General features: G+C 45.3%; 1 protein-coding gene and 1 long non-coding RNA gene across 3 annotated transcripts in view; one reads left to right on the forward strand and one right to left on the reverse strand.

The window, feature by feature from the left end:
- The window catches only part of LOC110470966 (store-operated calcium entry regulator STIMATE), a 29,762-nt gene extending 14,886 nt beyond the window's left edge, over positions 1 to 14,876 (reverse strand). Inside the window, exons 1-4 of the mRNA XM_021531052.4 lie at positions 14,677 to 14,876; positions 3,720 to 3,768; positions 3,402 to 3,497; positions 1,579 to 1,700 (exon numbers count right to left, since the gene is read on the reverse strand). Coding sequence (XP_021386727.1) covers positions 1,579 to 1,700; positions 3,402 to 3,497; positions 3,720 to 3,768; positions 14,677 to 14,785 — 376 coding nt within the window. The 5' untranslated portion in view covers positions 14,786 to 14,876. The remainder of the gene's footprint in view (positions 1 to 1,578; positions 1,701 to 3,401; positions 3,498 to 3,719; positions 3,769 to 14,676) is intronic.
- On the forward strand, positions 1,694 to 27,833 carry LOC146763529 (uncharacterized). Of its 2 annotated transcripts, XR_014952031.1 has the most exons (4): positions 1,694 to 14,612; positions 17,489 to 17,578; positions 19,694 to 19,867; positions 21,568 to 27,833. It is a non-coding gene; the product is annotated as an uncharacterized LOC146763529 (long non-coding RNA). The 2 variants fall into 2 exon arrangements; XR_014952030.1 differs by having other exon boundaries at positions 19,694 to 27,833.
- Positions 27,834 to 27,972: the final 139 nt, after the last annotated feature.

A 27,972-nucleotide genomic window follows, 5' to 3' on the forward strand; every position in this document is an offset into this window, starting at 1 on the left:
CTGCTCTGCCAACAGACTTTTCATGTTTTTTGCTTCTCCTCAACTGCTGACGTGGCACATGAAGCTGAATCTGTGTCCTGAGGTGGTTGGGCTTCCAGTCCTTGTTGCTCCAAAGGCAAAAAACTCCAGTTCTGAACTTAGAATATTTGGATTTTTCTGCTGGCTCATCTGACTAAGTTTAGGGATCTATTATAAAGGAGGAGTTATCAGGGAAAATACAAAAGGTATTGCCCCCACCAAATGCCTGCTGTCAGGATGCTGAAACTGCTCTGGAGATCAGCCTTGGGGGCCACTCTCAGGTTTGAGAAGATCCAGCCCTGCCACATCATCTCCTTCCCAGTGTGCAGCTGCTGCTTCTGCCTCACCAACCCAGCCTGGCCCTTCACCCTCTGCACAAACTGAGTGAATGCACAAGGCACTGGGGTCCCCAAAATAATCCCAGCTGGGTCCAAGTTTCACCAGCTCAGATGCCACACTAGCTACTAAAAACACAAAGAAACAAGGCTACCTTCAGAACAGACTTAATGATTAACATCTTAATGTTAATCTCAATGAGAACATAGAAGAGAGGGGATTGCTCTCCTTCCTCTATGCCTGGAAATGCCTTGTAGTATGTTTTGCATGTTTGTTTTTAAAAGATATTTTTGTATACAGCATTCAAGTGGTTTAAAAATTTTTTTTTGGGCAACAACTGACAGAACAAGAGGACACGGTCTTAAGCTACGCCAGGGAAGGTTTAGGTTGGGTATTAGGAAAAAAATTTTCACCAAAAGAATAATAAAGTACTGGAATTGTCTTCCCAGGTGGAATGGTAGAATCACCATCTCTGGATATGTTTAAAAAAGACTGGACTTGGCACTTGTTGCTATGGTCTAGTTGAGGTGTTAGGGCATAGGTTGGACTTGATGATCTTAGAGTTCTCTTCCAACCTCATTATTCTGTGACTCTGTAATTAATGGCAAGACTGTAATTTTTATGAATAAGACGTATTTCCTGAAATAGGACTGAACTCATCTGTACATGAGATGTAATGTAGAATAGGCAAAGCATTAATTTTTCCCTTTCCTGCAGCTTTTCCAGCAAGCTGGCTCTGCTCTTTTGGAAGGGAACTGCTACCCTCTAGTGGGGCTGGCCGAGAGCAGCTTTTTGGAAACGCTTTCTCCATCTCAAGGCACGAATTTAAAAAAGAGGCCACACTTGAGAACTCAAGTTTTGGCGTCACACTGTGCCTGGCCGATCCCTACCACAGCTCAAGGCAAATGCAAGAACTCCACATTCTGAATGGAGATAATGGGGAAAAACCCATGGAAGAACCCCAGAAAAGAACCCTATACACCTTAATTTACCATACCAATGTCCTGGGGTATATTCTACAAATAATGTTCAGCTTTCCATCACCACCCTGCCACACTCCAGTGGTTCCAGCACTTAACTCACCCTCCTGAGCTCTCTGAAGAAGGGATAACAGCTGCTCACATTTCAGCCCCAGACTAGTTCTTGCCATTTTCTTGTCCCCATCCCCAGCTGGGAGCACACCAAGCACACCAACCCCCCCTGGGCAGAGCAGGTGACACCTACCATACTCCCCAAAGACCAGGTATGTGTATTTCTTGTGCTGCACGATCCAGGAGACAACTTTCACACCCAGCCAGATCAGCAGCATCCCCAGCGTGGCATCCAGGATGAAATTAATAAGGTAGCTAAGAGCAGAGGAAAATTCAAGGTTTCAGCTGTGTTCTTAAGTATTAATCAAAATATTTCATTTCATAATGGAAATTAATCTTAAAACCCCAAGATTTTAAATAAGCCTGCTTAACAATCCAAACTCGCTTCCTTTCTCTTTTATTGCATTTTCCTAAGCCTTACCAGCAATTTCTTAGTTTAAAAGCTTCTTCAGGAGAGAAGGGACAGGCTCCACCAACTCTCTGGCACTACTCATTTTTTCATATAACAATAAATATTCTTAAAAGTTACCCCCCATAAAGGAGACTTTCCACTTGCAGCATCTTTTTTTTTTTTTTTTTTTTTAATTAAAAAGAATGAAATCCCAAGATTCAGAGGAAACAGAATCAAACTTTTCCCAAAATTTCACCCAAGAAAATGGCAGCTTTTTGGGCGCCACAGCTGCTCTACAAACTGGGCAGCACAAGAGGCAAAAAGTCCATTTTTCTGAGCAGCTGCAAGAGGCTCCCAAAAACACAGACATAGAGTGAGAGGTAGGTTTTGGGAGAGGGGATGGGCCCTGGCTCAGCAGAAAGAACACTGAGGTCCCGAAAATCTCAAATTCAGGTCCCGCTGCAGATCCAGGAGCTGAACCCATCCCTGCCAGGAGATTTTGGCTCCATGGAATTGAGTTCTGCAGCTCTGGATGTTGAAGTGTCACTGGGCAGAGTGCCAGAGGCAGGAGACCTGCAGGGACCTTCTGGGAATTGCAGGGTTCAAGCTCTAATCCAGGGCTTGCTATTTTAATGAACTCCAAAAAAAAAAAAAATCACATAGACTAAATGTGGTTTTTTTATGCAGTTTTCCATTATTGCAGTATTTTCCGCCAGATTTCTACAGCATGAAGAAAATGCCAAGCACAAGGCTACAGCAGTGAACATTTCCTTTTCCAGAACTCGATGCTGCCTCTGAACCAAGAAATTGAAAACAACAATCTGCTTTTGATATCCACTTTGAAAGCATAACATTAAGTTTTTCTACATCCAAAAACTCAGACTGGCTTTTTACAGTTTCCAGCTGCTGAAAATCAGAGCATTCCATACAAACATGGAGCTCTGGTGGTTTATTCTGGGCAGGACACAGAGTATGAGCCTCAAAGCCCAGGGACAGGGCTGGAGGGTTTTAAGCTGCCTGGTTCAGGATGAGAAGTCAGGCAGTGCAGGGAAACATCAAACACACATCAAAAATAAACAACACACCCAAAGGGCACAGCATAAGCATGAAAGGGTTTATTTTAAAACACTGTCTGTTTAAAGAAACAACAATACATCATTTGAGAGGTTATGTACAGCCCCAGCTAAACTTGTGTCTGCTTAAAAAAACATATCAAGGTGCAGAACTTTAATATAAAAAAGGAGATGGGCCAGAAGGTTTTAAGGAGCATTTTGAAGCCTAAAGGAGTTTCTCAAAATGAGATGATGTTCATGCTGAAACTAAATTTTTATCTGCAAAGTGTCTGAAGTAAAGGTGGCACTTCTACATTTACTCTGAGGTTTAGTTTAGAAATTCCTCAAACAGGACAAGCAAAGAAGACAACAGAGACCACAAAAACAAGCTCAGCAGGGTTTATCACCATGCAGTGCTTCAGATGGACCCATTTCCATTGTTCATGACCCTTCCCAACACAATTCTCCCTTTGACAGATGTAGGGCATGAATAAAAGTGCCTCGTGTACTTACAGAGAACAAGGGTCCTCCTCAGTGAGATCAGACAGAAAAACATTGGCAAAGTGGATGAAGAGGGCACCTATGGCTTGTTTGGAGGTATCATAAAACCTGGAGGAAAAAAACCAAGATTTTCTGAAGGAGTTATGCAGGGAATTTTATTTCTAGGGAACACCAGCTACTTTATGGAGGTTTCCTTGGGAAGCAGCAGCACATTTCATTTAACAATTAAATGTCATATAGGATACACAGGGGGCCTAGAAGACTGTTAGTATAAGAGAAAAAAAAACATTATAAACACAGTTTTTTCAAGTTTCAAATGAAAAACCTCACCATATCCTCCAGGGACGCCTCTCTGCCTTTGGTTCCTTAAATCGTTTTACTGCAAAGAGAATTTAGAGAGGTTACATTACCCGGATGAAGCCCTCCATGTGTGCAAACTGCGCTGCAAAAGCAGTCAAAAAATCCTGCAGGGCCCTCAGCATCTGCAAGTTTAAAGCTGAACAAAGGCAAAGGACCTCCCCAGGGCAGTGGTGGAATCACTGTCCCTGCAAGTGTCCAGAAGACACAGATGTTGAGTTTAGGGGTGGGCTTGGCAGTGCTGGGTTAATGGTTGGACTTGATGATCCTGGATGGCTTTTCCAGCCATAATGATTCCATGATTCTGTTCTCTGGCCTGGACAAACCAACCAGAGGCAATGCCTGCACCCAGGGGTCAGCAGGATGGACAGCAGAGGTGTTTGGAGAGAGGTGTGTGCTCCTGGCATCCCTCAGCAGCAGCATTCCTGTGCCATGGGACCCAGGGAATGCTGAGGGAGGGGTCACCATCACCTACCAGCCCTAATAATCCTCCCAGGCAACCTGAAATTATAGTGACAGAGAAGGAACTCTTCACTTCTTGAAACATGTAAGGTCAGGCAGCTGCTCTGTTCTCTCCAGCTGTATTTGAGCTCTCAGGCTTCCCCCAAAGAGCAGCCTGGGCTCCTTCCCCTGGGAAATGCCTTCCTGATCCAACAAGGATGCAGGGACTTCCCTGACAGGATATTTCAAAAGTGCAGCTTTGTACTGCAAGGTGACAGGGCAATAGATGAAGAGAAAGGGGTGATAGGACAATGAGAAAATCTTACAATTAAAAGAAGAGATATTTAGATTGGATATTGGACAAATTCTTGGCTGTGAGGATGGAGAGGCCCTGGAACAGGTTGCCCAGAGCAGCTGTGGATGCCTCATCCCTGGAAGTGTCCAAGGCCAGGCTGGACAGGGCTTGGAGCCACCTGGGTCAGTGGAAGGTGTCCCTGCCCATGGCAGGGGGTGGAACAAGATGGTCTGTAAAATCCCTTCCACCCCAAACCATCCCCCAATCCTGTGATCTCTCCTAATCCCAGGATTTAGTCAGGCACATGCAGGGATTTGGTGCCAGTCTCAAATCCACAGAAACCCAGCACCACAACGACCTGATCCATTATTGCCAGTGATGACAAAGCACCAGTCAAGTCACACCAGACACTGCTGCAGCAGCTTGTCCTACCCCTGTCCAGAAAAAAGCCACCAGTTTCCCTCATCCAGCTGAATCCTGTGGCAAGCACATTTCTCTCCCTCTATGAAAAATCCTGAGAGGTGCACAGAGAGAAATTAAAGAAAAAACAATTTCTATTTCTGCTCCTTGATTTTCCCATGTGGAATGTGCTTGGAGAATTGTTTACCTGGGGTGAGTGCTTGGTTGGATTCTGGTGAGGATTGTTTGAGCCTGGTGGCCAATCCAACCCACCTGGGGCTGGACTCCCAGAGAGGGTCACGAGTTGTGTTAGCCTTAGAGAAAGTAGTGTGTAGTTTAAAGATATATAGTAATTAATGTATTTTAGCATAGTTATAATAAAGAAATCCTTCAGCCTTCTGAATTGAGTCAGACATCATCATTTCTTCCCATTGGGTTCGCCTGCATTTACAATGGAATCCTACCAGGAGATATTCCTGCAGCAAGGACTGCCATCAGCACAGACAGCATCCATCACCACTGATGCCCTTCAAAAGCCAATTTTCATTTCACCTATCCACAAGCATCAGAGCCATGGACCAACCAAGTGGCCAAAAGTGTTTAAAGCAACCCTCAGCTCATGGGGGCAAAGAGCACAACGCTGCAGAGGAGCTGTTGGAGGGGTCTTCAGGCCACCAGGCCAGCCAGCTGACCACCAGCCCAACCACAGGAGCACCAGGGGTGGTTTTCATTATTTTCTTAATGAGAAGTGACATGTTATGTATCCACAGCCACTGAGGCTAGAAATACAGTAATTCAGTGTGATAAGATGACAAGTAAGAGGTAAGAAGTTAATGGTGTGGTGCCTTGTTGAACACAGCTTGTCATGCCTCATTAGATTTAAGAGAGTTATCTGAGACTGTGTAATTATCAGAGACAGTAAAACTGTTGTATTAAAGATAAAAGCTAGTATTATAGAGAAATAATTAACTGCTTAATAGGGCATTTACTGTGCAGAGCTGCAGCAGGCTGTCTCCAAATTAAACCAGAAATCCAGCCAAGATTACCAGAGCTTAAACAGGGAGCAGAGTTGTTTGGTAGCTGTGACCCAGGGTTGTTAAATCCACAGGAGCAGCACCACATCTCTGAAGACTCCAGGAGATGATGGAGCCCTCCATGAAGCAGCACTTTGTGCTCAGTGAGCACAGCAGGGCTCTGGAGAATGAGCAGCAACTGCAAAGCTTCCCTCCCCTCTTCCCAATGCTACAGAGAGCCAAGCCATGGCATGCACAACTTAGCTGGATCAAGCTGGAGAAAGGCTAAAATCTCCTCTGTTCTCGAAATGTGTTTCCAATCACTGCAATCCACTCAGTTTTCCACCAGCTGTGGGTGGGTTTGCTACCCTGGCTCAGACAGATCAGTCCATCTTTAATATTTACTTTAAAGAAAAAAAAAAAAAGTGATATTTGAGTTCTAACATTTACATCAAAATTAAACTCCATAAAAACACCTGAAACAAATTAAAAATGTAGTTTACTGCACACAGAGTTGCACAAGATGGAAGAGAACCCCCATTCAATTAGATTAACATGAGACTGGAATGTAGCTGGTCTGTATCAGAAGGCATCAGGAATTTGTCTTCCCAACAGTGTTCCAACCACAGTACTGAATATTTTAATATTCTCAGCTTTGTCCATGGGCAAAGCAAGCTGCCTTGTGCATGGAAGCAATGTTAGTGCACATCTGGGAAAGAAATTCTTCCCTGTGAGGGTGGGGAGGCCCTGGAATGGATTTCACAGAGAAGCTGTGGCTTTCCCACCTGGGATAGTGGAAGGTGTCCCTGCCCATGGCTGGAGGTGGAACTGGATGATCTTTAAGCTCCCAGCCATTTTGGAATTCTGAGATTTTGGCAGCCAGGAGAAGGGGACCCAGTTCTATCCCATTAAGCACTGGGATGGTGCCTGCCCTCACAAGCTCCAGCTGCTGCAGACAAAAAGCTGAACCAAAAGGGAAGGAAGATGAGTGACAATTCGAGAGATCCCCCTGCCCACAGCAGAGAGAGGGTAGGACAGGAAACCAAATACTTCCCAGCCCTTCCTCTTCAGTCAAGGACAAAAAAGATCATACATGCTTGAAACTCCCTCAGAACCACCAGGCTGGGTGGAAGCTGACATCTGAATGAGAACCTGTGAAAAGTTAAAAGGAAAAAAAAAATTGCTGGACTGTTTCAATATAGATGTGGAAATAGTCAGAAAGCTAGAAGATAAAAGCACAATGACAGCTGTCCTCACTCTTTTTCCAGGGTAATATGGAGGTTAATATTCATTATGGTGTTCTCTTGATGCAGTAGAAAGGGGACAGACAGCTTTGCTGCCCTACACAAAGACAAATGCTGTGAAGTTACCAGAGCTTGTCACAGTCAATATCCCACAGCCTATTTCTGCTTTTAAACAAATTCTCTGATTCTAATAATTGATTAAGGCAAGGACAGTAGCAAAAACAGCCCTAGTCCCTTGTGCTGGAACATCCTCCCTGCATCCCCCATGGACCCCACACTGCATCCAGGCAGATCTGCTGCAGATCTGTGCACCAGCACAGGTATAAAGCAGAATTAGCTGCAGCATCAACCAGCTGCTGATCAGGCTACCAAGTCAAGTTTCTACAAAATTACAGGGGGAAATTATCTCCCTAGGATATGGTTAGACATGCTTGGCTGAGAGCCAGACCACCTCCCTGGCAAATCTTACTGCCACCAACCACAGGATTCTGAAGCTGAGGTTTGGGAGGGAGGTGTTGACTTAACAGACAGAACTTTTGGGATTTGATTTACAGGGATCCTGACCCCACTGAGCTCAGCAGCAGGCCTGGGGGATGGATACTGAAAAATGAACCTGATGTGTGAAGCACTTATAGATGCATTAATACACCTAACTTGTGAAAGGTCCATCAAAAATAAAATCTGAAATGCCCCAAACTGGTGATGCTGCTGCCTGCTTTTAAGAGGGGATTAAATTGACTGCCATAAACCCCATATCCAGGGCCACATCCCACTAGCAAGAGGATCAGGACTTTATTTCTGGCCTGTGCCAAAGAGGACTCGGAGCTACTGTACCAGGGAGGAAACAGAAGCTCTTCCCCTGCCCAACCTCTGTGTTATTTTCAGCAGTACAGTCTCCAATAACACATTTCAACCTATTTTGCAGGACACACCCTTTCCCAGGCCCTTTCCAAGCCCCAGGCAGGAAAGAAGCCAACATGCAGGATACAGAGCCAAAACCCTGGGGTCTGCACTATTCTTAGCCTGAGCTTGCAGCCACTCAGACAGCTCGACCCCAGACACAATGGGAGGAAGCAGCAGCCACTGTTTGCAGAGAGCAGCCAACGTGCTGCTGGACAGAAAAGTGTGAAACTTATATCTCACATCAATTCAGGGAGCAGCAAAAGTGCTGGTTTTCCTCCTCAAAACAGCTGTCAGTGGTTTGGTGGCACAGACTGCTGCTGACTTCCATCCTCAGGTCTGCACTCAGTGTGTTTTGTCAGCCCCTCCCTTGTACCAGTGTTAGGAGAGTGAAAGCCCCTCCAGCAAAACTGGCAGAGGAAGGAACAGAAATTGAGATTGTGAATGGTTTGATGGGAAGGGTCTTTAAAGACATCTTGTTCCAACTCCTTGCCACGAGCAGGGACACCTCCCACCAGACCAGGCTGTTCAGGAGCCTCAGCTGGAGCACTTATCCTTCTGGAGACTGCAACTGCCCCAATGAAAGCCACAGAAGACCCTGGCATGGTTCTCAGTTTTAAGCTCTACCCTTTCTGTCTTCTTTTTACACAGATTTTTAAAGCTGTTATTTTAGCCAAGTGCCAGGTGGTCACCAACCAAAGCTGTGAGAGACCAACCATCAGTTGTGCTGTGCACATTGAGAACAGAACATATTATTTGCTGACACAGTAGGTCCTACAGGACACCTGGACTGAGGCTGGGCTCCAACTCAGCTGCAGAGCATCCTGGAGGAGGCAGTTGTGACTCCCTCCAAAAAAACATCACTACATTACAAGCCAGTCCCTTGAAAAATAGAGTTTAGACAATCAAAGATAAAAGTAAGACCATAAAATCCAAGATCACTAAGGGAACACCACCTGAAGAATCAAGTGAGGCACAAGTTAGCATAGAATTACAGATGGTTTGGGTTGGAAGGCACATTAACCATCATCTACTTTCTACTCCCTTTTAGCATTAAAGACTGCTTTTTATCCCGACCCAGCTTTTATCATTAAAGTCTCTCTACCATACAGTTTTCTTACAAAAGCTGCTTAAAAAAAACAAGCTGTAAATTTAAGAGACTCCTTAAAGCTTTGCATGCTCCACCTCATAATTAGACTTATTTCCCTGTACAGTTTCTTGTCGCGTTGTCACCCATAACCGCAACAGCTCACCACACATTGCAGAACCAACTCAGCCAGGTGCAAGGTGCTCAGCTGCCTGTGGCTCACATGTAACTTCTCATGAAGCTTTACTCTGCCACCTCATTTCCCATCTTCCCCATGCCTTTGTTCTCTCAGAAACCAGGAGCTTCCCAGTCCCCCGCTCGCTCGAGGGGTGACAGCCAAGGAGAGGTCAGAGCAACCAACAGCTGCAGTCCTAAAGCTTTGTGGGAAGCTGTGTGCAGTTTAATGAGGCACACCGAGTGCTGCACAGACCTTCCAGCCCACAAAGTGCAACAACACATGCTCTCCAGCTCATCCAGTTTTCAGGTGTACTGAAGCAGAAGAGAAACGTGCTGAGAGTCCTGCCATGTGCAGCTCGTTGCTTAACCCACAAACCTCCATGTAAATCAGCAAGGGCCCAAGCTTCACACTGCCAGACACAGCTAACCTCTGTGGCTTTGTTCTTCTCTAGAGGGAAAAGCATTTACAGGGGTGAAGTTGGAATTTACATGTCCTTGTGTGTGAATAATTGAAATCGCACACAGTTATGCACTTGTGTGACAGCAAGCAGAGTCAGCAGAGGCTGTCTTGGGCATGGTAAGCCTGCAGTGTTTTTGTGTCTTGGGCAGATGTATTTCAGAACAAAATGGAAGTCTGGACAGATCAAATGCTTTAGCACTTATTTCTTCTTTTTCTTGACATGGACTCACACTTCCACCCACCCTTATGAGGTATTTTCAGTGTAAAGTCAAAACACAAACCAGAAAGCTGTCAGGATGCTTTTGAAGCACATAGACAGCACTTCACTTCAAACTATGTACAGCAACCACCCTGAATTCAGGACTGGGGCAGAATCACAGGATGGTTTGGGTTGGAAGGGTCCTTTGATGGCCACCTCATTCCAACCCCCTGCCATGGACAGGGACACCTTCCACTAGACCAGGCTGGTCAGAGACCCATCCAACCTGACTTTCAATGTTTCCAGGGATAGGGCATCCATCATCTCCTGGGCAACCTGTTTCAGTGCTTCAGCACCCTCATTGTAAAAATTTCTTCTTGTATTTAGTCTAAATTTATCCTTTTTCAGTTTAAAACAAATTCTCCTTTTCCTATTACTAGAGAGCCTAATAAAAAGCCATAAAAGGTGGGTTAAGTTTGATTTATCTGGTGGAGATGAGTGCGACAGCTTCCATGAGTCCCTCTCAAAGTTCAGACACTTCTCAGCGTGAGGATGCTCTCTGCCATTTCACCATCCAGGAGAAAATCAACATGAAAAGCTCAGCTGGAAAAGACACGGGGATCAAGAAAACACAGGCCACAGATCAAGGGGATATTTCTGATCTTCTTTAACAAGTGTTTTCTACCACAGAGACACTATTTCTTTTACAGGAAGTCTGGTAAATTCCTGTTCTGTGGTTTTGCCTCAGGACAAACTACTTGGACCAATGTCTAAAAGACCATCCCAGGTGCTAACAGAGCATCTCCAGCACCAAGTCCTGCAAGGGAGTCAGAACCAGGGTCCCTACTGCAAACTGGCTCTTCTTAGGAGTAAGCTCAAGGCAAGATGTGCTGGAAGAGTGTGTCCAGCAGTGGCATGCAAGAGGAGAGAGGTACACTGCTGCCACATGAGGCAGGGCCAAGACATTTTCAAAAGTAAAGCTGAAAACCAGATTTCCCATGGGGTTATGGGAGCTCAGTCCAGTCCAGATCTCCTTGCCTGGCAGTACGAGTGTTTTCCAAGAGCAACATCTATTTTCATACCAACATCACGAGTGTCACTGTACCTCATTCTGCAGCTCAGAGGGCTGCCAAGACAGTTTCAGAAAAAGCTGGAAGAGAAACAAAGGTTTGTGCATTTCCTCAATGCTGTTTGTGGTAGAGTAGAAAACGACTAGACCAGCTCCAAGGAAAACTTTTTCCATTCACAATGAAGACAAAAATTCTTCAACTCCCCAAATCTGTTTCTCCTGCACTCTAGTTAATTCACAAAGAAGGCTATGGATGTACAAAAGATCTTCCCACATTTCAAAGAGTTTTGCTGTCCCCTGTGCAAACCTGGACAACTTTTGCTAGTCTAGAACCCCTTCCCCCCACCCAAAAAAAAAAAAGTTTCAATGAACAGCAGCAATTTCAAGGACTGAGCCCTCAAAGCACACCCAGCCCTTGCAGCTGAGATAACTGCAACAAGCTTTCTCCACTCAGCTGAGTGATGCTCAAGGAAAAGCATTGCAAACTGCTTCAGTTTGATGGGATTGCACAATTATCCCACTCCTCAGGGCCATGACCTCCCCACGGGACTTTCTTGCACAGGAAGCCAGATTGCCACACGCACACAGCTGCCTCTGCTTTCAAGTGTTTGTGTCTCAGTTCTAGGACTGTCCTTACAGTCAAAGGACCTCCACAGCTACCCCAGGCAGGTGGAAACGTTAAACAACTCTTTGCCACTTGTCTCCCAAAGCTGCAACCAGAGCAAGCTCTGCTCATACTGGGATTAGGCTTGGCTACAACCTTAAAAACCTTGCTGGAACAGCAGGAGAGTGTTCGTAGGCTAAAATGAACTCTTACCAGTATTGCTCATGGGAGTTGACAGAATAATGAAACTCCACTAAACAGCTGTCCTGACTCCCTGCCAAGGCTGGGCATCATTTACTTCTGGGTCCTGCTTTCACCACACAAAGGATCCATTTCACAAAATCCACAGCAATGGTGAGCAACCACTCCACTCATCCCACTCAATCAAGACTAATTTCCTCCTCTATTAGGTCTTCCTACCAGGTTGGCAGAAGAATCTTTCCACAGCCCAAAGAAACACAATTTCAATGACACAAATTGCACTGACACAATCAGATTTATCCTCCCTGAAATGGCCATGCTTAGGATCCACATTCTGGAGGGAGACTCTGAGCACAACCCACACACACACACACCTGCAAAACTTTGCAGAATGCCACATTACTGTTAGTCTGAGTTCCTCAACATGTTTTCAAGAGGTCTGAACAGTCTCTGCACAATTTGGAAATTTTATCTATCCAAATCCAGGTGTTCCTATAGCCGAGCTGGTACTTTAAAGTAGAAGAAATAGAAAAGACATTGGTTTGGACAGAATTCTGTAACATGGTTTTGGGTGGGAAGAGACCTTAAAGATCATCCAGTTCCAACCCCCTGCCATGGGCAGGGACACCTTCCATTATCCCAGGTTGCTCTAAACCCCATCCAACCTGGCCTTGGACACTTCCAGGGATCCAGGGGCAGCCACAGCTTCTCTGAGCAACCTGCTCCAGGGCCTCCCCACCCTCATGGACCTTGTTTCTGCTTATTAAACCATGGTCTGCAACATCCCAGCAAAGAGAAAAATCACAGTAATAAAACCAAGAGGAACACACACCAAGAATGTCACAGTAGTGAAGGAAAGAAGTATCAAAGGGCTGACTCCAACAACAGCAACATCCTAAATCCTACATGATGTAAGTCACCCAGCAGGAACTGCCTGGCTGGGTGAAATGAAAATGCAACCAAAATTCCCAGGAAGTTTTTTGTCTCATCTCCAGAGGCTTCCACACCTCCCAGGCACTGGAGCCATCTCCTTCCCAGAAGGCTGCCAGCTGGATGTGCCACAGAAATAACCCAAAAGCTGCTGCCCAACATGAACCTACCACCTTAGAGTCAGCACACAAACAGCCCCTCCAGCAGATCCAAGGAAGCCTCCAGCTGGAAATGTGTGACTGGGGCACAGGTAGGGAGCAGCCGGGGTGGATTAGGGACCACCAGCCCAGCTGCAGCCAGAGGAGGTGTTGTGGGTGGGATCCCAGGGCTCTAAACACATCTGCCCTCCCGGTCCCAAGCAGCAGTTCCTGCACAGCTGAGTCACAACAAAACCACAAAGGTTCAGCTTTCACTTTCTCTTCATTAACCAAGAGGTTGTTAATGTTCACAGAAATACTAGCCCTTGCACCAGCAGTTAGCCCAGAGTCGCTGACTTTCTGGCAGGGGTTATATACCCTCATCCACAGAGGTATTCCAACATGATTTACTGAAGTCCTTGATTTTATGGGACACCCCATGGTGTTTATGGGAAAATTAACCCACATGCACACATCACTAGGGAGAACAGGAACCGAAAGAGAAATTACCACTATTCTTACTGAAAAATATTTGGTGAAACACAAGCAGTGGCATGTTGCAACTGGGCTGCTCCAGCTGGAAGAAGGGATCAGTTATCCCGGGAAGGACTTGCTGCAATTTTCTCTGGCAGCTTGGCGTTAACCGCAGCGCTGGAGCCTTTGAAAGTGATTTCCAAAAGGCAGAGGGGGCAAGAGAACCTCAAAATCTGCAGCTACTTAGCCAGAAAACTTGGAAGTTTCGGTTCACTGTCACCACAGGCTTTTAAACAAGGAAAACAGATCAAGTTCTGGCATGTTGATTCAACTTGTGCTAAACCACTTAACCCTGAAGAGCAGCAACACACACATTGCTCTGAGCAAAACACAGCTGCAGCACAGAACAACAGTGAATTTTCACGGCTCTTTCAGCCTTAGCGTTCCGCACCTTTTCACAGTATCGCAGAATCACTGAGGTTGGAAAGCATTTCTAATATCATCAAATCCAATCATTAACCCAACACTGCCAAGTCCTGCACTAAACCACGTCCCTAAGTGCCACATTCACACGTCTTTTAAATCTCCCCCGGGACGGAGGCTCCAGCACTGCTCTGGGCAGGCTGTTCCAATGCCTTTCCCTTCCGGGGAATAAACTTTCCCAAATATCCACTATGAACTTTCTACAGTGTAACTTAAGGCCGTTCTCTCTGGACCTTGGAAATCACACCCCGGGTGGTTTTTCTCACTCCTCAACTGATTTCTCGCCTTCCCACTAACCAGAAAAACGCGTTACCCTCTCTAACCTCCTTCCGCAGCCGCTCAAGCCCTAAAATTTGGGGCAGCTGAAGCCACAATCCAACAAAACAATATCACAGCGCAATTAAATCACCCTCAGCACGCAGCGCCGTGTCGGACACCCGCCCCGTTTTTATCAGCTCCTCCCCGGCAACTCGCGGGGTTATACCAATAGTTTGTTGGGTTTTTTTTTTGTTTTTGTTTTTTTTTTTTTACCCTTCATTAAAATTTTCTAAGTGACTGAGCAATGGCTGACAGAAGCGCAGCCAATTTTAAGGGATTCCAGCCGCGCGTTCCGCGGAGCTCCATTCCCGTCAGCTTAGGGCCGGGGACGGGAGTTTTGGAGAAGGAGCATCTGGCGCTGCAGCCGCCGGCTCGGCAGCATCCGCAGCGCGTCCCTTCCTCCCCGATCCCACCGCCACCCAGCGCAAAACTCGGGTTTGTAAGCGAACGGGCACCCACCCCCAGCGGGCAGGGGTGCCCCGGGCTCCCCGGTACTCACGCATGAGGGTGCTGAAGGCGCAGAGAGCCAGCAGCGCCTGCAGCAGCACCCCGAAGCGCCCCAGCAGCGCTCCGCTGCCGCAGCCGTGCGCCGGGCGGGGGGCGGCCATGGAGATGCGGGATGCGGTGCGGGATAACGCGGAACGAAGCGGAACTGGCAATAGGAACGGGGATGGGACAGCCACGGCCCCGCACAAAGGCGGCCCCGAGCCGCCCCCGCCCCCCGGCCCGCCCCGCCGGCAGCGGCACCCGGGGCGGGGCGGGAGGGGAGGGACGGGGATGGCGAAGGGGATGGAGATAGGGACAGGGAAAAGGGACGTGGATGGGGACACGGGCGGGGATGCGGGAGAAGTTGGAGATGAGGATACAAAGGGGACAGAGAGGTAGAAACAGAGGGGTGAAGATGGAGGCAGGGATGGGAATGGAGTTGGGGATGGGGATGAGGATCAGGACAGGGATGGGGACAGAGGCAGCAATTGGGATGTGGGAGAAATAGGAGATGAGGATACAAAGGGGACAGAGAGACAGAGACAGAAGGATGGGAATGAAGCTGAGTTGGGGATGGGGATAAGGATCAGGACAGGAATGGGGAAGGGGACAAAGATGGGGACAGGCAGCAATTGGGATGCGGGAGAAATTGGAGATGAGGATACAAAGGGGACAGAGAGACAGACAGAAGGATGGGAATGGAGCTGAGTTTGGGACAGGGATGAGGATCAGGACAGGGATGGGGACAGAGGCAGCAATTGGGATGTGGGAGAAATAGGAGATGAGGATACAAAGGGGACAGAGAGAGAGACAGAAGGATGGGAATGAAGCTGAGTTGGGGATGGGGATAAAGATCAGGATAGGGATGGGGAAGGGGACAAAGATGGGGACAGAGGCAGAGATTGGGATGTGGGAGAAATTGGAGATGAGGATACAAAGGGGACAGAGAGACAGACAGAAGGATGGGAATGGAGCTGAGTTTGGGACAGGGATGAGGATCAGGACAGGGATGGGGAGGGGGACAAGGATGGGGACAGAGGCAGAGATTGGGATGTGGGAGAAATTGCAGATGAGGATACAAAGAGGACAGTGATAAAGATGGAGATGGGGACAAGAATGGAAATGGAGTTGCGTTGGGGATGGGAACAGGGACAAAGACAGGGACAAAGAGATGAGGATGTGGGAGGGGTTGGAGATGCAGTGGGCACCGACATTGAGACAGAGGCAGCCATGGGAATGGGAATGGTGATGGGGACAGGGAATGGAATGGAGATGGAGATGGAGATGAGTGTGGTGATAGGGAAGGGGACAAATATGGGGACAGAGACAGAGATGGGGATGCAATGGGAACAGGCAGACAGAGAGAGGCATGGAGTTCAGGATGGAAATTAAGATGGAGGTGTGGATGCAATGAGGACGAAGATGGAAATGGGTGGGGATGAGGATGGGAATGAGATGGAGGTGACAATGTGGATATAGATGAGGTTGGAGATGGGGATGGTGATGGAGAAGGAGATGGAAATGAAACGGGAAATCAGAATGGAGATGCAGGCAGGGACAGTGATGGGGACAGGAGTTATGGACATGGATGAGGACAGAGATAGAGGTGGGGATGATGATGGAGATGAGGATGTAAGGTCTTGGAGGGAACTGGGGTGCTGGGTTGGGTAAATTGTGCTGAGCTTTGGAGAGCTGGGTTGGGGGAGTCCTGGTGGGATAGGGGTGCTGGGCCAGGGAGGGTGGATAGGGGTCTTGTTGGAATTTGAAATACTGGACTTTGCATGAAATGCTGGGTTTGAAATGAGGTAATCCCAGAAGCGTTTCAGGTGTCAGGATGTGGAGGTCCCAGCAGGGATGGGGGTGCTGGGTTTGGGAAGTCACACCAGGGTTTGGGATGAAGGGTTTCAATGGGGTTTGGGGTACCAGGCTGGAGAGGATCCCAGCAGGGTTTAGAGTGCTGGGCCAGGGGTAGTCCTGGTGGGATTTTGGATCTGCTGATGAGGTTGTGTTCTCAAACTGCAGCCTCAAATCTCTTTTTGTGCTCCTCTGTGTAACACTGCTGCCACCACCCTCTACAGCCTCCTACCCACAGGGCAGGTTTAATTTTTTCTCTCTTTTCAACACACTTGAGGCCATCTTTAGGGAGCACTGGGGTCACATGGTGAAATTTCCCTCCCTGATTTTGCAGGATGGGAGCTTGTGTTTAGTTACAAAACCAGAGAGGCTGCAAATCTTATCCTGTCATATGACTCTGAGGGATGGCCTTATAAACAGCAGTAAATGTTATGAGAAAAGAAAATCATGGGACCTGGCCTGCTTCCCAAATAGGTCCAGTTTGCAGCACAGGAGGGAATTGTGTTGTTCCTGGGCTTGGAATCCCCTGTTCTGGGGAGGTCATTAGTGCCAGGCAGTTTAGGCTGGAGCCTTGTTCCTCAACTCAGTCAGCACATCACTGAAATAACAAAAATAGTCCCTCCTCTCTTTTTTTTGACTCTTGGGTTGATAGCTGTTCACTTAGCTCACTGACTTTAATCATGGTTTAATCAGGACTCCAGCCAGGAAAGTGGAAGTTTCATCTCACTAACTCATTTTCAGCTGATTTTGTATGTGCAATTGTTAGTTTCATAAAAAGGTTCATTCCCCTGAGCTGGTAAATCTGATTGTGTTCTGCAGTCAGTTGACTTTATATTAAATTCTAAATCAAATATTAAAGTTGATGCTTTTATATAAGCCAGTTGAACACATGGTGTGGGGAAGCATCTATTAAGTACACACTTTAACAGAGATTTCTTCAGGCTCTAACTTTTTTTTTTGCATTTTCTCAGATTTCCTAGGTTGCTGTTATAAAGGCATTTTCAAGAATTGCTGGATGGTAATTTTTCCCCTGGGAGGTGCCTTGGACTCTACTTGCCCAGGTACAGCACAACAATTGCAGAAAAAGAAGTGGGGAGAAAAAAAGACATTTAACCAAGATGAATATTTCTTAAACAAAATTTCATTTTGTGTGAATAACCCACAAATTATCTGTGATGTATGAGGGTCTTGCCCAAGGGGACAATTTTTAAAAAACTCCCACTAAGCCAGTGCTGCCTCCTCCCCTTTCTTCAAGCCCAATTAATGGTGATTTCTCCCAGCTGCTTTATCAGCAGGACAAAGTTGTTATTTCCAGGTGCTGATAGTTTTATGAGGGAGCAGAGTGCCTCCCATGTGTGAAAACACTCAGGCTCCAGGAGGGCAATAAACAGAAAAGCCTTGATTTCCCCCCTCCTTGCAGGTAGAAGCAGATCTCCTTCAGTGGCTGTCGGTGCTCCGTGAAAACACAGCTTTGCTTTATCAAAAGCACCATTTGCACTTCAAAATATTTGTATTTTCTGAACCCATGCAAAGAGTCTTGAAGTTTTGTCTGTATCCCAAGTGGAGCCCAAGAGCTTTGATGATTAAATTCTGATCCTAGGATTTTGGCAATTAAGATGCCTCACCGCTGGCTCCCTGTTTTTTTTTTGTTTGTTTGTTTGGTTGGTTTTTGTTTTTGTTTTTTTAACTCCTTAGGTTTTTCGTTCTCTGAGGAGACTTTAGAGCCCCTTTCAGTATCTAAAGGTGCTCTGAGAGAGCTGGAGAGGGACTTTGGACAAGAGCATGGAGTGACAGGATAAGGGGAAATGGCTTCACAGTGCCAGAGGACAGGTTTAGATTAGATATTTGGAAGAAATTTTTTCCCTGTGAGGGTGGTGAGGCCCTGGCACAGGCTGCCCAGAGAAGCTGTGGCTGCCCCTGCATCCCTGGAAATATCCAAGGCCAGGTTGAAGCAACCTGGGATAGTGGAACTGTCCCCCTGCAGGACAGGGGGAGTGGAATGAGATAATCTTCAAGGTCCCATCCAACCCAAACCATTATATGTTTCTAATATTTGAAAAACATCCAGCAAAAGAAAAAGCAAGTCAAGTAAGCACTTATGCAAGAAGTAGAACTTAATAAAGGAATCATTAAATAAAAAAAAAATACCTAAGAAAAAGGAATTAAAATATTAGGCCATGTGCTTAAGCATAAAATCAGAAACACCAAAGTGGTTTCAAGTGATAAAGAATGTAAAAAACTAACACAGGCTATTTATGAAAGTACAAGGAAGAATGAAGGATGGAGGAAATCTGTGAATTCTCCATAACAACAGTATTCTACTCTGTGATAGAATGGAATACTAAATAATGGAAACCACAGAATATGCCGTAATTTTCCCATCCTTCCAAAAAGGGATTAGCTAGTGAAATTAACTTAAAGCAATATGAGCAGTGATAACACAAGAACAGGTTAAAAGATGAGAGGAATCAAGACTGATGGATTCAAGGGCCTGAAGAAACGTAAGCAAAAGTAGTTGTGAAGTGGGCAGGGTAAAGTCTGGCTCCTCAGGGTTATCACAGGAGAAGGGTAAATGCTGTGCCTGGCTGTGAGGACAGGAATGAGGGTTTGAGGAATCAGAGACCCACCAGCTTCATTCCAGTAGCCAGGAGAACACTGGTAAAAATTATCAAATAATCCATTTTTTAGGCACCTAGCAGATAATAAGGTAATAAAAAACAACCAATGTGGATTTGTCTAGAATAAATCATATCAAGGGAGTTCTGGTTCTGCTCTGAGAGGATGACTGGGTGTATCTTGGCTTGGGGAAGGTTTGTGTTGTATTGTAAATGTAGGTGAACCCAGTGGGAAGAAATTATATCTGACTCCAGTTCAGAAGGCTGAAGGATTTCTTTATTATAACTATACTATAATACATTAATATACTATTTAAAGGAGATATTAAAACTACAAACCTACTTTTTCTAACTACCATATCTAACTCACAACTCGTGACCCTCTCTGAGAGTCCAGCCCCAGGTGGGTTGGATTGGCCATCAGCTCAAACAATCCTCACCAGAATCCAACCAAGCAAGCACCCCAGGCAAACAATTCTCCAAACACATTCCACATGGGAAAAACAAGGAGCAGAAATAGAAATTGTTTTCTCTTTCTTCTCTCTGTGCTCCTCTATGAAGAAATCCTGAAAGAGAGAACAACGTGCCTGCCACGGTGTTGCTGCCCCAGTAAAACCCACGAGCCCTGCAGGAGCACCACCTCCAGACAAAGCCCCACCAGCTGCTCCAGAAGCTGTTTGCTGCTGCATCAGGAGCAGTGTGATGGCTTCAGATGGGCATCTGAAGCTGGGAAAGGTAAATTAAACCCTTAAGAGAATGTCGAGGATATCAAACTAGAAGAGTCTGCAACCCTGCATGAGGTTAGGGTGAAAATTAGGAATTATTTTGTTAAACCGAAGGGATGGTTCCAGAGTCAACAGAAGGAAATGCAGGGAGTGGTAGGGAAGGAAGGAGGCAGAAAGTGGCTGGAAAGAGCATCAGGAGATGTAAATGTCCTGCAGACAGAATGTGAATGGATAGCAAAAAAAGGTGCTGTTATGAGGAATGTTGCAGCTCCCTGTTTTAGGGGGTGATCTGGAGAGTTTTATAGAAAAATTGGGCAGTTGCTGGGTTCAGCCCAGTTTTGCCATCACACAAAGATGTGCTGGAGTCTGGAGAAAGCAATGAAGAATGGCAAGCATTTGAGAAAATAAGAAACAGAAAGGAAATGGGATATTTTCTCCTCCAGATGAAACCCTGCAGAAATAGTAGCCATCATTGGAGGAACAGGCTTTGTGGCAAAACTTTTCTGGTACAGTTAGAAAAAGTTAATAAAGTTATTGGAATCTTTCTGCCTCAAAAAGACAAGTCAATATTTTTTTTTTTTTGTTTCCAAAAAGTAAATTAAAAAAAAAATAAAAAGTATTTTGCAGCACTGGGAATATTGTCCAGCCCACATCTGACACTCGGCACAGGTACCTGCTCACACTCAGCTGCCTGTGCTGTGGCTGGGCCTGGGTTCAAAGCAGACCTGAGAGGAGGACAAAGCTTTTCAAGGCTTCCTCACTTCAAGGGCACTTAATTGTGAAAAGCTGCTGGCTTGGGATCCAGAGGGATACTATTTTTTTTAGGTCTACTCCTTTTTGTAACATTGCCATAGCCTTGGATGCCCTTAGTGCAGTCCTGGTATGGTCACAGGATGGAAAATCCAACCCCTGTTCTGCACAAGTTACTTTTGGGTAGGATCCACCTTAGTTGGCTTCAGATGTCTCCTTTTAAGACATCTCCTGCCTCCTTTCATAGCCAGTGGAGAGGAATAACCTCTCTCAGGACATCTTCCTTTGACTTTGGTTGGATGAATTAAGTCTGCTCCAGCTCCAGGCAGCTCAGCAATGGCCTCATGTCAGAAAAGAGTCACAAAAGCATCAATGTCCATTTTTGCAATAGCCACACAGCATTGTTTTCTTCAGCTCACTTGCCCCCAAAGCACTCAGGTGTTTTGTACTCCCAGAGTCCCCAGCTTGATGGTGGGGATGAGGAAAAGACAGTGGCAGGTCTGCAAGTGGTTATTGTGGTAGATTGGAGGGGGACACACCGAACTGCCCTTTCCAGGATGATGCTCATGTCAATTTTTCATCTGGTTTTATTTACCACACGGTGAAGAAATTAGTTCTGAAAACAAGATCTCTTGGGAAGACTTCCATCCTTTAGCTGATACTTGGAACAGACTTTATTCATGCTGCCAACAGCAGTGATCCTTGCTGATTAAATAGTAGCTAGACCTTATTCTTGCTGAATTACCCATTTTACAAGGCCTAGTACATTGAACAATCAGTTCCAGGTTACATTCATAAGCAAGAGGCCAACACCAATTTTTGTATCAGCCAGGACTTTGTATTGCAGGATACTCCAAGGAGTAATTGTCAAGGTAATTCTTTTCTGTTTTCAATAAGTGCTTTAGCTGTGATGTTCAGTGTCTTGCTCGGAATTAATGGGAATAATTTCCCACTTTACAGGACCTGTGGCGTTGTTGGCTGGCTGTGCTTGGCCTGGAGCTGAGGCTCTCCAATATTGCCAGCCTTGCTCCCCCAGGCTGTGTAAGCCAGAGGGGCAGGGGACAGTGACCTGCAGGTCCGTGCCCAACTGTGAAAGGTAGAAAGAGAAAGGTTTCAGCTTCCCTTGATTTATTAAAAAATATGAATATTGATCTAGTACCAATATCCAACTGTGACAGACAAAAACTCTAACAGTTTAAAGTTAGAAAGTATGTGTTTATTGCATGTGGGATAGCTCCCAAATCCACACAGCAGCTTCCAGGTGATTACAGAGTCTTTTTATCCATACAAGTATTGAATACACAAAATACAAATACACATTCATAATTTTGGTACATCCCATTCCTCTCTTCGTATGCTAATCACTCCAAAAGCTGTTAAGCATGCGTAGTTTGTCCCTTGAAATGGGTCGGTATCCCTTCCATGGGGAGGGGTCCCAAAATGAGGAAGTCAATGAAGTCTTCCTCCTTCTGACCTTTCTACCTTTCCAATGCAAATATGACAAATGAACTCTTGGTAGAACTCCCATTCCTTGTCTTCAACAGAGGAGGCCCCAATTGTCTTATGTTCCTAAAAGCTATTTATCAGTTTCTATATTCTTCATTATAAACCCAGCTAACTAAACACTGTGCTGACAAGCAATCAATTATTAGTAAACTACTAACTCTTAACTTCATCAAGGCCTACTCATTTATTTTAATTAACTATAGTAAGGCTTATTTCTAACTAAAATCTTAGCTCCTCTAAAATCTCCAAATTCCTTAAAATTTACGTTTCACCCTTTTCCCCTCCCCTCGTTCAGCTCTGCAGACCAGCCCCTGGGCACAGCCCACTGCTCTGCATGGCCATCCCTTCACCCTGGACAGGGTGGGAGCTCCTAGAGCAGCACCAAGGAAACCCCCACAGGTCCCACCAGCCCTGTGGGATGATGTCCCTGCTTCAAGTTTGACTCTCTTGAGATCATACATCACCCACATTCCTGCAGAGGTGAGCCCTTGGCAGGGGATTGGACTAGATCACCTTTAAGGTTACTTCCAAACCAAACCATTCCATGGTTCTAAGAGGATCCTTAGGTTTGTGACTGTTTGGACAGGGATAGAACTGCTAGAAAGGCTCAACATTTGCTTTTTCAATCAATTTCTTTCTTGGAAATTAATCTTGTGTTGTTCTTATGTAAGAATGGCCAGATGCAAGTTCCTTCAAGTTTAGGATACATTTGAATTTATGGCCATTGAGGCAAAATTCCCTGGGTCTGAACTGCAAAAAGTGGATTTAGGCTGGCATCAGGACACCTTTTCCAGGACTAAGGCTGGTTAAGAGCTGCAATAAGTTGTTGGGGACAAAGGGAGAAATTCTGCCATTGGAGAATTTTAAGAATATTCATCTTTTTAGAATCAGAGAATCATGTAGGTTGAAAAAGACCTCTAAAATCATCAAGTCCAGCTATTAATTGAGTCCAAGCAATAGTCTTCTGTGGCAAGCCCATTTCTCTCCCTCTCAGGATTTTTCATAGAGGTGCACAGAGAGAAATGAAAGAGAAAACTATTTCTATTTCTGCTCCTTGTTTTTCCCATCTGGAATGTGTTTGGAGAATTGTTTACCTGGAGTGAGTGCTTGATTGGATTCTGGTGAGGATTGTTTGAGCCTGATGGCAAATCCAACCCACCTGGGGCTGGACTCTCAGAGAGGGTCACGAGTTGTGTTAGAGTCAGAGAAAGTAGTATGTAGTTTTATTATCCTTCTTTTATATAGTATATTAATGTATTTCACCATAGTTATAATAAAGAAATCCTTCAGCCTTCTGAATTGAGTCAGACATGGTCATTTCTTCCCATTGGGTTCACCTGCATTTACAATAGTCTTCTCTCAGGGAGAGCTGGGTAATTCCTACTTGAGGTGGGAGAATTGGTGAGCTGATCTCCTAAATTCCCCATGAACTGCATTTTCTTGGCTGCCCTGCTCCCTTTTGCCAGCCTCTATCTCCAGCCTGACCTTGTGTTGCAGTGCTTTGTTGGACAGACAGAAGTGTCCCAATCCTGTGCTTTTGGAGATCTTACTCCTCTCAACATCCTTCCAGTTCAGGGGGATCAGACTCCTCCTCAGGATGAAAAAAAAAAGGGTAAAAAAATAAAAAAAATCTAATCAAATATGGTTTTGTTCCTTGCAGCTCTTTTGTCTCTCTGGCAGACCTGAGGTTGCCTCAGGAAAGAGGGAGCTTTTTTTCTCTGCACAGTCGTGGGTTTGGATGAATCCTTTCAGCTCTGGATGTTGGAATCTGGGTAACTCTTCATGCAAAAAGATCAGTTAGGAAATGGAGACCTTCCCTATTGGAGAAATGTTAAATATTCACAACATTCATGTAGCACAAACCAGAGAGGACCTTGGTTATTTCCCCTGAGTTCTATCACCCATTGAGAGCCTTGAAATAAAATGCTAATTTACCAAGACCTGGTGAATATTCCCTGCTCCCAAGCCTTTCTCCATTAGCACTTGAAAACCACAGGTTCTTTCACAAGCCATCCTTGATGTTTTATAAATGTTATAGCTGAGACATCGCCTCTACTCCCTTTAATGCATTTTTTATAGCTGCAGCAGAGATATTATTTCCATTCAGGCTGCAAAGAGTCATCCTGGAAGGGACCTCAGTTACCTCTCCTGAGGTGTTCCCAAAACAGCACATGCTCCCTAACCTTAAGCTAATAACCTGCTCAAGGACTCCACATTTACTGTGCAATATCAGCTGCAGAGCCACAGGTCAGGAGCCTGATGGATCCTTACAAATAAAGCTTTCAGAAGAGAGCTCAACCTTGGCTGAATTTCACATGGTTGGATTTCCATGAGAAACAACACCTGGATGTGGAAGAAAAGGGGTGTTAATAGTGTTTGGATTAGAAATGGTGCAACAAGTATTGCAACAAACAAACTTTCTCAAGGTTCAGGAAGAAGATTGTCTTCAGCCTAGAAACCTCAGTCAAATCTGCCTCTGTGCTACCTATAGTATTTCTTCCCAGAGATTGCTAAATAAAACTCACGAACTGTCTTAAAATTTGATTTTTACTCACCTAGAGGGTCTCTGATGAGAAACATGCACTCACAAGCCCATAATGATCCTATTGGATACTAAATGGGAGGAGGAATTAAAGCAAGGAGATGTGTATTGCTTGCCTTAGCATCCTTAGGATCCTGCCCAGGCAATCAGTCAGTTTGAGTCGCACCCCAGGTCATTATCCAACGTGCAAATATTGGGTGTGCTCTGCAGAAGGCACAGAGATCTGCTCAGCTAAGCCAATTCTTCCTGAAGACCTGCTGGAATCTTGATTTTAGGTTTAATTCCTTCTTAGTGTGCCACGCTTCATCTAGTTAAGCAAGGAACAAAAGTCACAAAGAAAACACCGAGGGGAGGATTGCTCATCCTGTGATGAGTAGCCTCAGATCTGGTAGTGTTTACTAAAACACTTGGCTGTAAAATCTGCATTTCATTTAAAATGATAACTTAGCTGTTATTATTTTTTTTTTTTTTTCACTACGATATCCAGTGGTTTTCCAAAGCTGTAAGCACAGTGGTGAGGTTGCTTTGGTCAGCCCTGTGTTTTATGAACTCAAGGGAAATCTTTTTTCCTGATTCCAGCTGGCCTTAGATCAGAGGTGTAAATCTTACCCTTAGATGACATCTGACACAAAACAATCTCAGCTGAAAGAATTCATTTACCAGAGCTGTGTTTTTACGTTTTGGTTCCCAAACACTGGATTCATGCCACAATGCACAACTCCTTCTCAAGCAGAATTATTGCAGCATAGATCTGTACACATTCTGAACTCAGAGCCTCCTTCAGCACTGGAAGGGAGGCTGTAACTGCAGGGAGTTGGGTTTGTTGCTTTTGAGGTCTTTGAGATGTAGCCCTGCAGCCAAAATTGGCTCCCTAAAATCATGCCTCTTCACCCCATGCCTGAATTTAGCTTCTGCAAGGATCCTTAAAGTTATTTACAGAGAAGTCCCAGCGCTCACATGAGCACAGCTTGCAGACAAAGCTTTCTGTGGCTCTGCAGCCCAGCACTGTGTGGATGCAAAGCTGTACAAAATGCCTGGCAGCTGTATCCCAGAGAAGCTGCTTCCCAGAGGAGTCATATTTTTACTGCATTTCCATCTTTAGCAGGAGAAGAGAAAAATATTTGAAGGGGCAAGACAGCAGCTGCTAGAGATGGTCTTACAAATCCATCCCACCCTGCAGCCCTGCTCTTGCTTTCTGTAACTGCATGGGCAACACACCTTTCCAATTTGAATGATTCTATAGCACAGCTACAAGTTCTTTTTATAACAAAAAGGGTTAGAAAATTCATTTGCAGAGTGATGTACAAACCCCCACTCACTGTTTGTGTCTGACACCAGAACTGCTCTTTACAAGTTTTCCTGACAGTGAAGGGGTGGAGTATTACACTCACCTTCTTCAGGTACATGCAATTGAAAAAAGACTTTTAACTGTCTTAAATTTTACTTATTCTGCCAGAAGAGTAACTCTACAGGCTGAAAAGCTAATTTTTTTCAAGGAGATTTTTGCCAAGTGACTCACATGAGTTCTGCAGAGTTCGTAGTTTTTGGCATAGCTCAAAGTGAGGTCCCAAGCCTGAGACTTTTCCTCCTTGCCTGGGAGGAATAGGCCTGTACCATTCAATAAGAAATGGTTTTAAATCCAATACTTCTTTCAGACTCAAACAAAACCGTGTTTCTACTTTCTTCTACTGTAGTTTTTCTGTGTTCAGCCTCACCTTAATCAAGGGCTGCTGTTTTAATGGGTGATCCCTTAGCTTGATGCTGATGTAGGCCATATGTTCTTTGCCTCCCCATCTCTTCACTTCTGGATGTTACAGCTGGAATACAAACCCCTGAATGCCCAGGGATTTCCAAAGGCCAGAAGACATCTGCTTGCCATCACAGATGTTTGCAAGTTAACACATGGATGAAATAATATTAGTCAGTGAGATTCAGAACTGATTCAGATTTCCACAATTAAACATAAATGGTGCTTTGATGAATTAAACAGGGATGAAAAAAACTGAAACGTAGGAATCAGTAAGACAACAGCTGCCAAATGTATTTCTACCCTTCAGACTGGAGTGAAGACACCCAAATCAGCTTGTTACAGGAATCAATCTTGCTGTAGTAGGAAGAAATGCCTGTGTGGACTGATTTTGCTCTGTTTTCAACAGGGAATGTACTACAGCAGCTTTGTGGTTTCTGGGTAAGTGTGTCTGCAGCACGGGTCAAGGCCAGGCTGGATGGGGCTCTGAGCAGCCTGGGGTGAGACACTGAAATGTTTAGGGTTGATGATGCCAACATTTGCCCTTTTTTGCTTTGGTGCTGCCAGATTTGCACCCCAGAGAGGGAGGAAAAGAGCTCCTGGGTGTGTGGTGTCATTTCCCTCTAACCTGCCCCTCGATCTATTAACAAGAACCAAGGTGAGTTACCCCCACATCCTGCAGCAGCTTCTAACACCTGGTCTAGTGGAAAATGTCCCTGCCCCTGGCAGGGGTTGGAACCAGATGATCTTTAAGGTCCCTTCCAACCCAAACCATTCTGTGAGTCCAGGGAGGCAAGAGTGAATCTGGAACCCATAATACCAAAGTGGTGGCTTAGCCTTTATATAATGCATAAAAAGAGAGATGTGCCAGCAGAGATGAGTCCCACAGGGAGATCTGGGTGGGTGTCCCTTTTCCTGGGGGAGCCAGCACAGCCACATTCAAGAAAAACACAAAGTGAATTTGTGTCTCCAATAAAGCTGGAATTTTCCCTCTCCATAAATATCGTGCTGTTCAATTGCTGTGTCTGTACTGATCTCCACAAGAAAACATCCCATTTTTTTTTCTGTGGGATCCTATTGGCTGAAGCAAAAATAACTCCAGAAATCATTTATTTCTTCAGAAAGTGTGGGAGTACTTGTCCCTGCTGCTGTCAGTTCCCATCCATCCATTTTATCAGGCAGTATCAACACGCTCTCTTCCAGCGAGGACTGCTCAACAGCACACAATAAAATTGATTCATTACTCATTTTCTCCTTATTATCTTTCAATTGCTCCAGCTCTTGATACCACTTAAAGTGGACATTAGCTCTTCGTAACCAGTGTGTGAATGCTTTTTCTCCAAGCTTTCATTACATCTATTTTCATTTAGTATCATTACACCATGTGTCTTTCTCATGGACTCCTTAGAAAGGCTTTATACACATTTGTGTATGCTCTGTCATGGTGAAGAGTGAGAACCCAAATGGATTTCTTGGAAAAGCTGCCCCAGGTGCTCTGTGGGTGTAAATGAGAAGTATTTAGTGCTGGAAAGTGGTTTTATTTACAGGAGCTGGGTCTTGAGCTCTCCAG

This window comes from Lonchura striata, chromosome 1A (genome assembly GCF_050655825.1).
Source record: "Lonchura striata isolate lonStrDom1 chromosome 1A, ASM5065582v1, whole genome shotgun sequence".
In the NCBI taxonomy this organism is placed as follows: domain Eukaryota; kingdom Metazoa; phylum Chordata; class Aves; order Passeriformes; family Estrildidae; genus Lonchura; species Lonchura striata.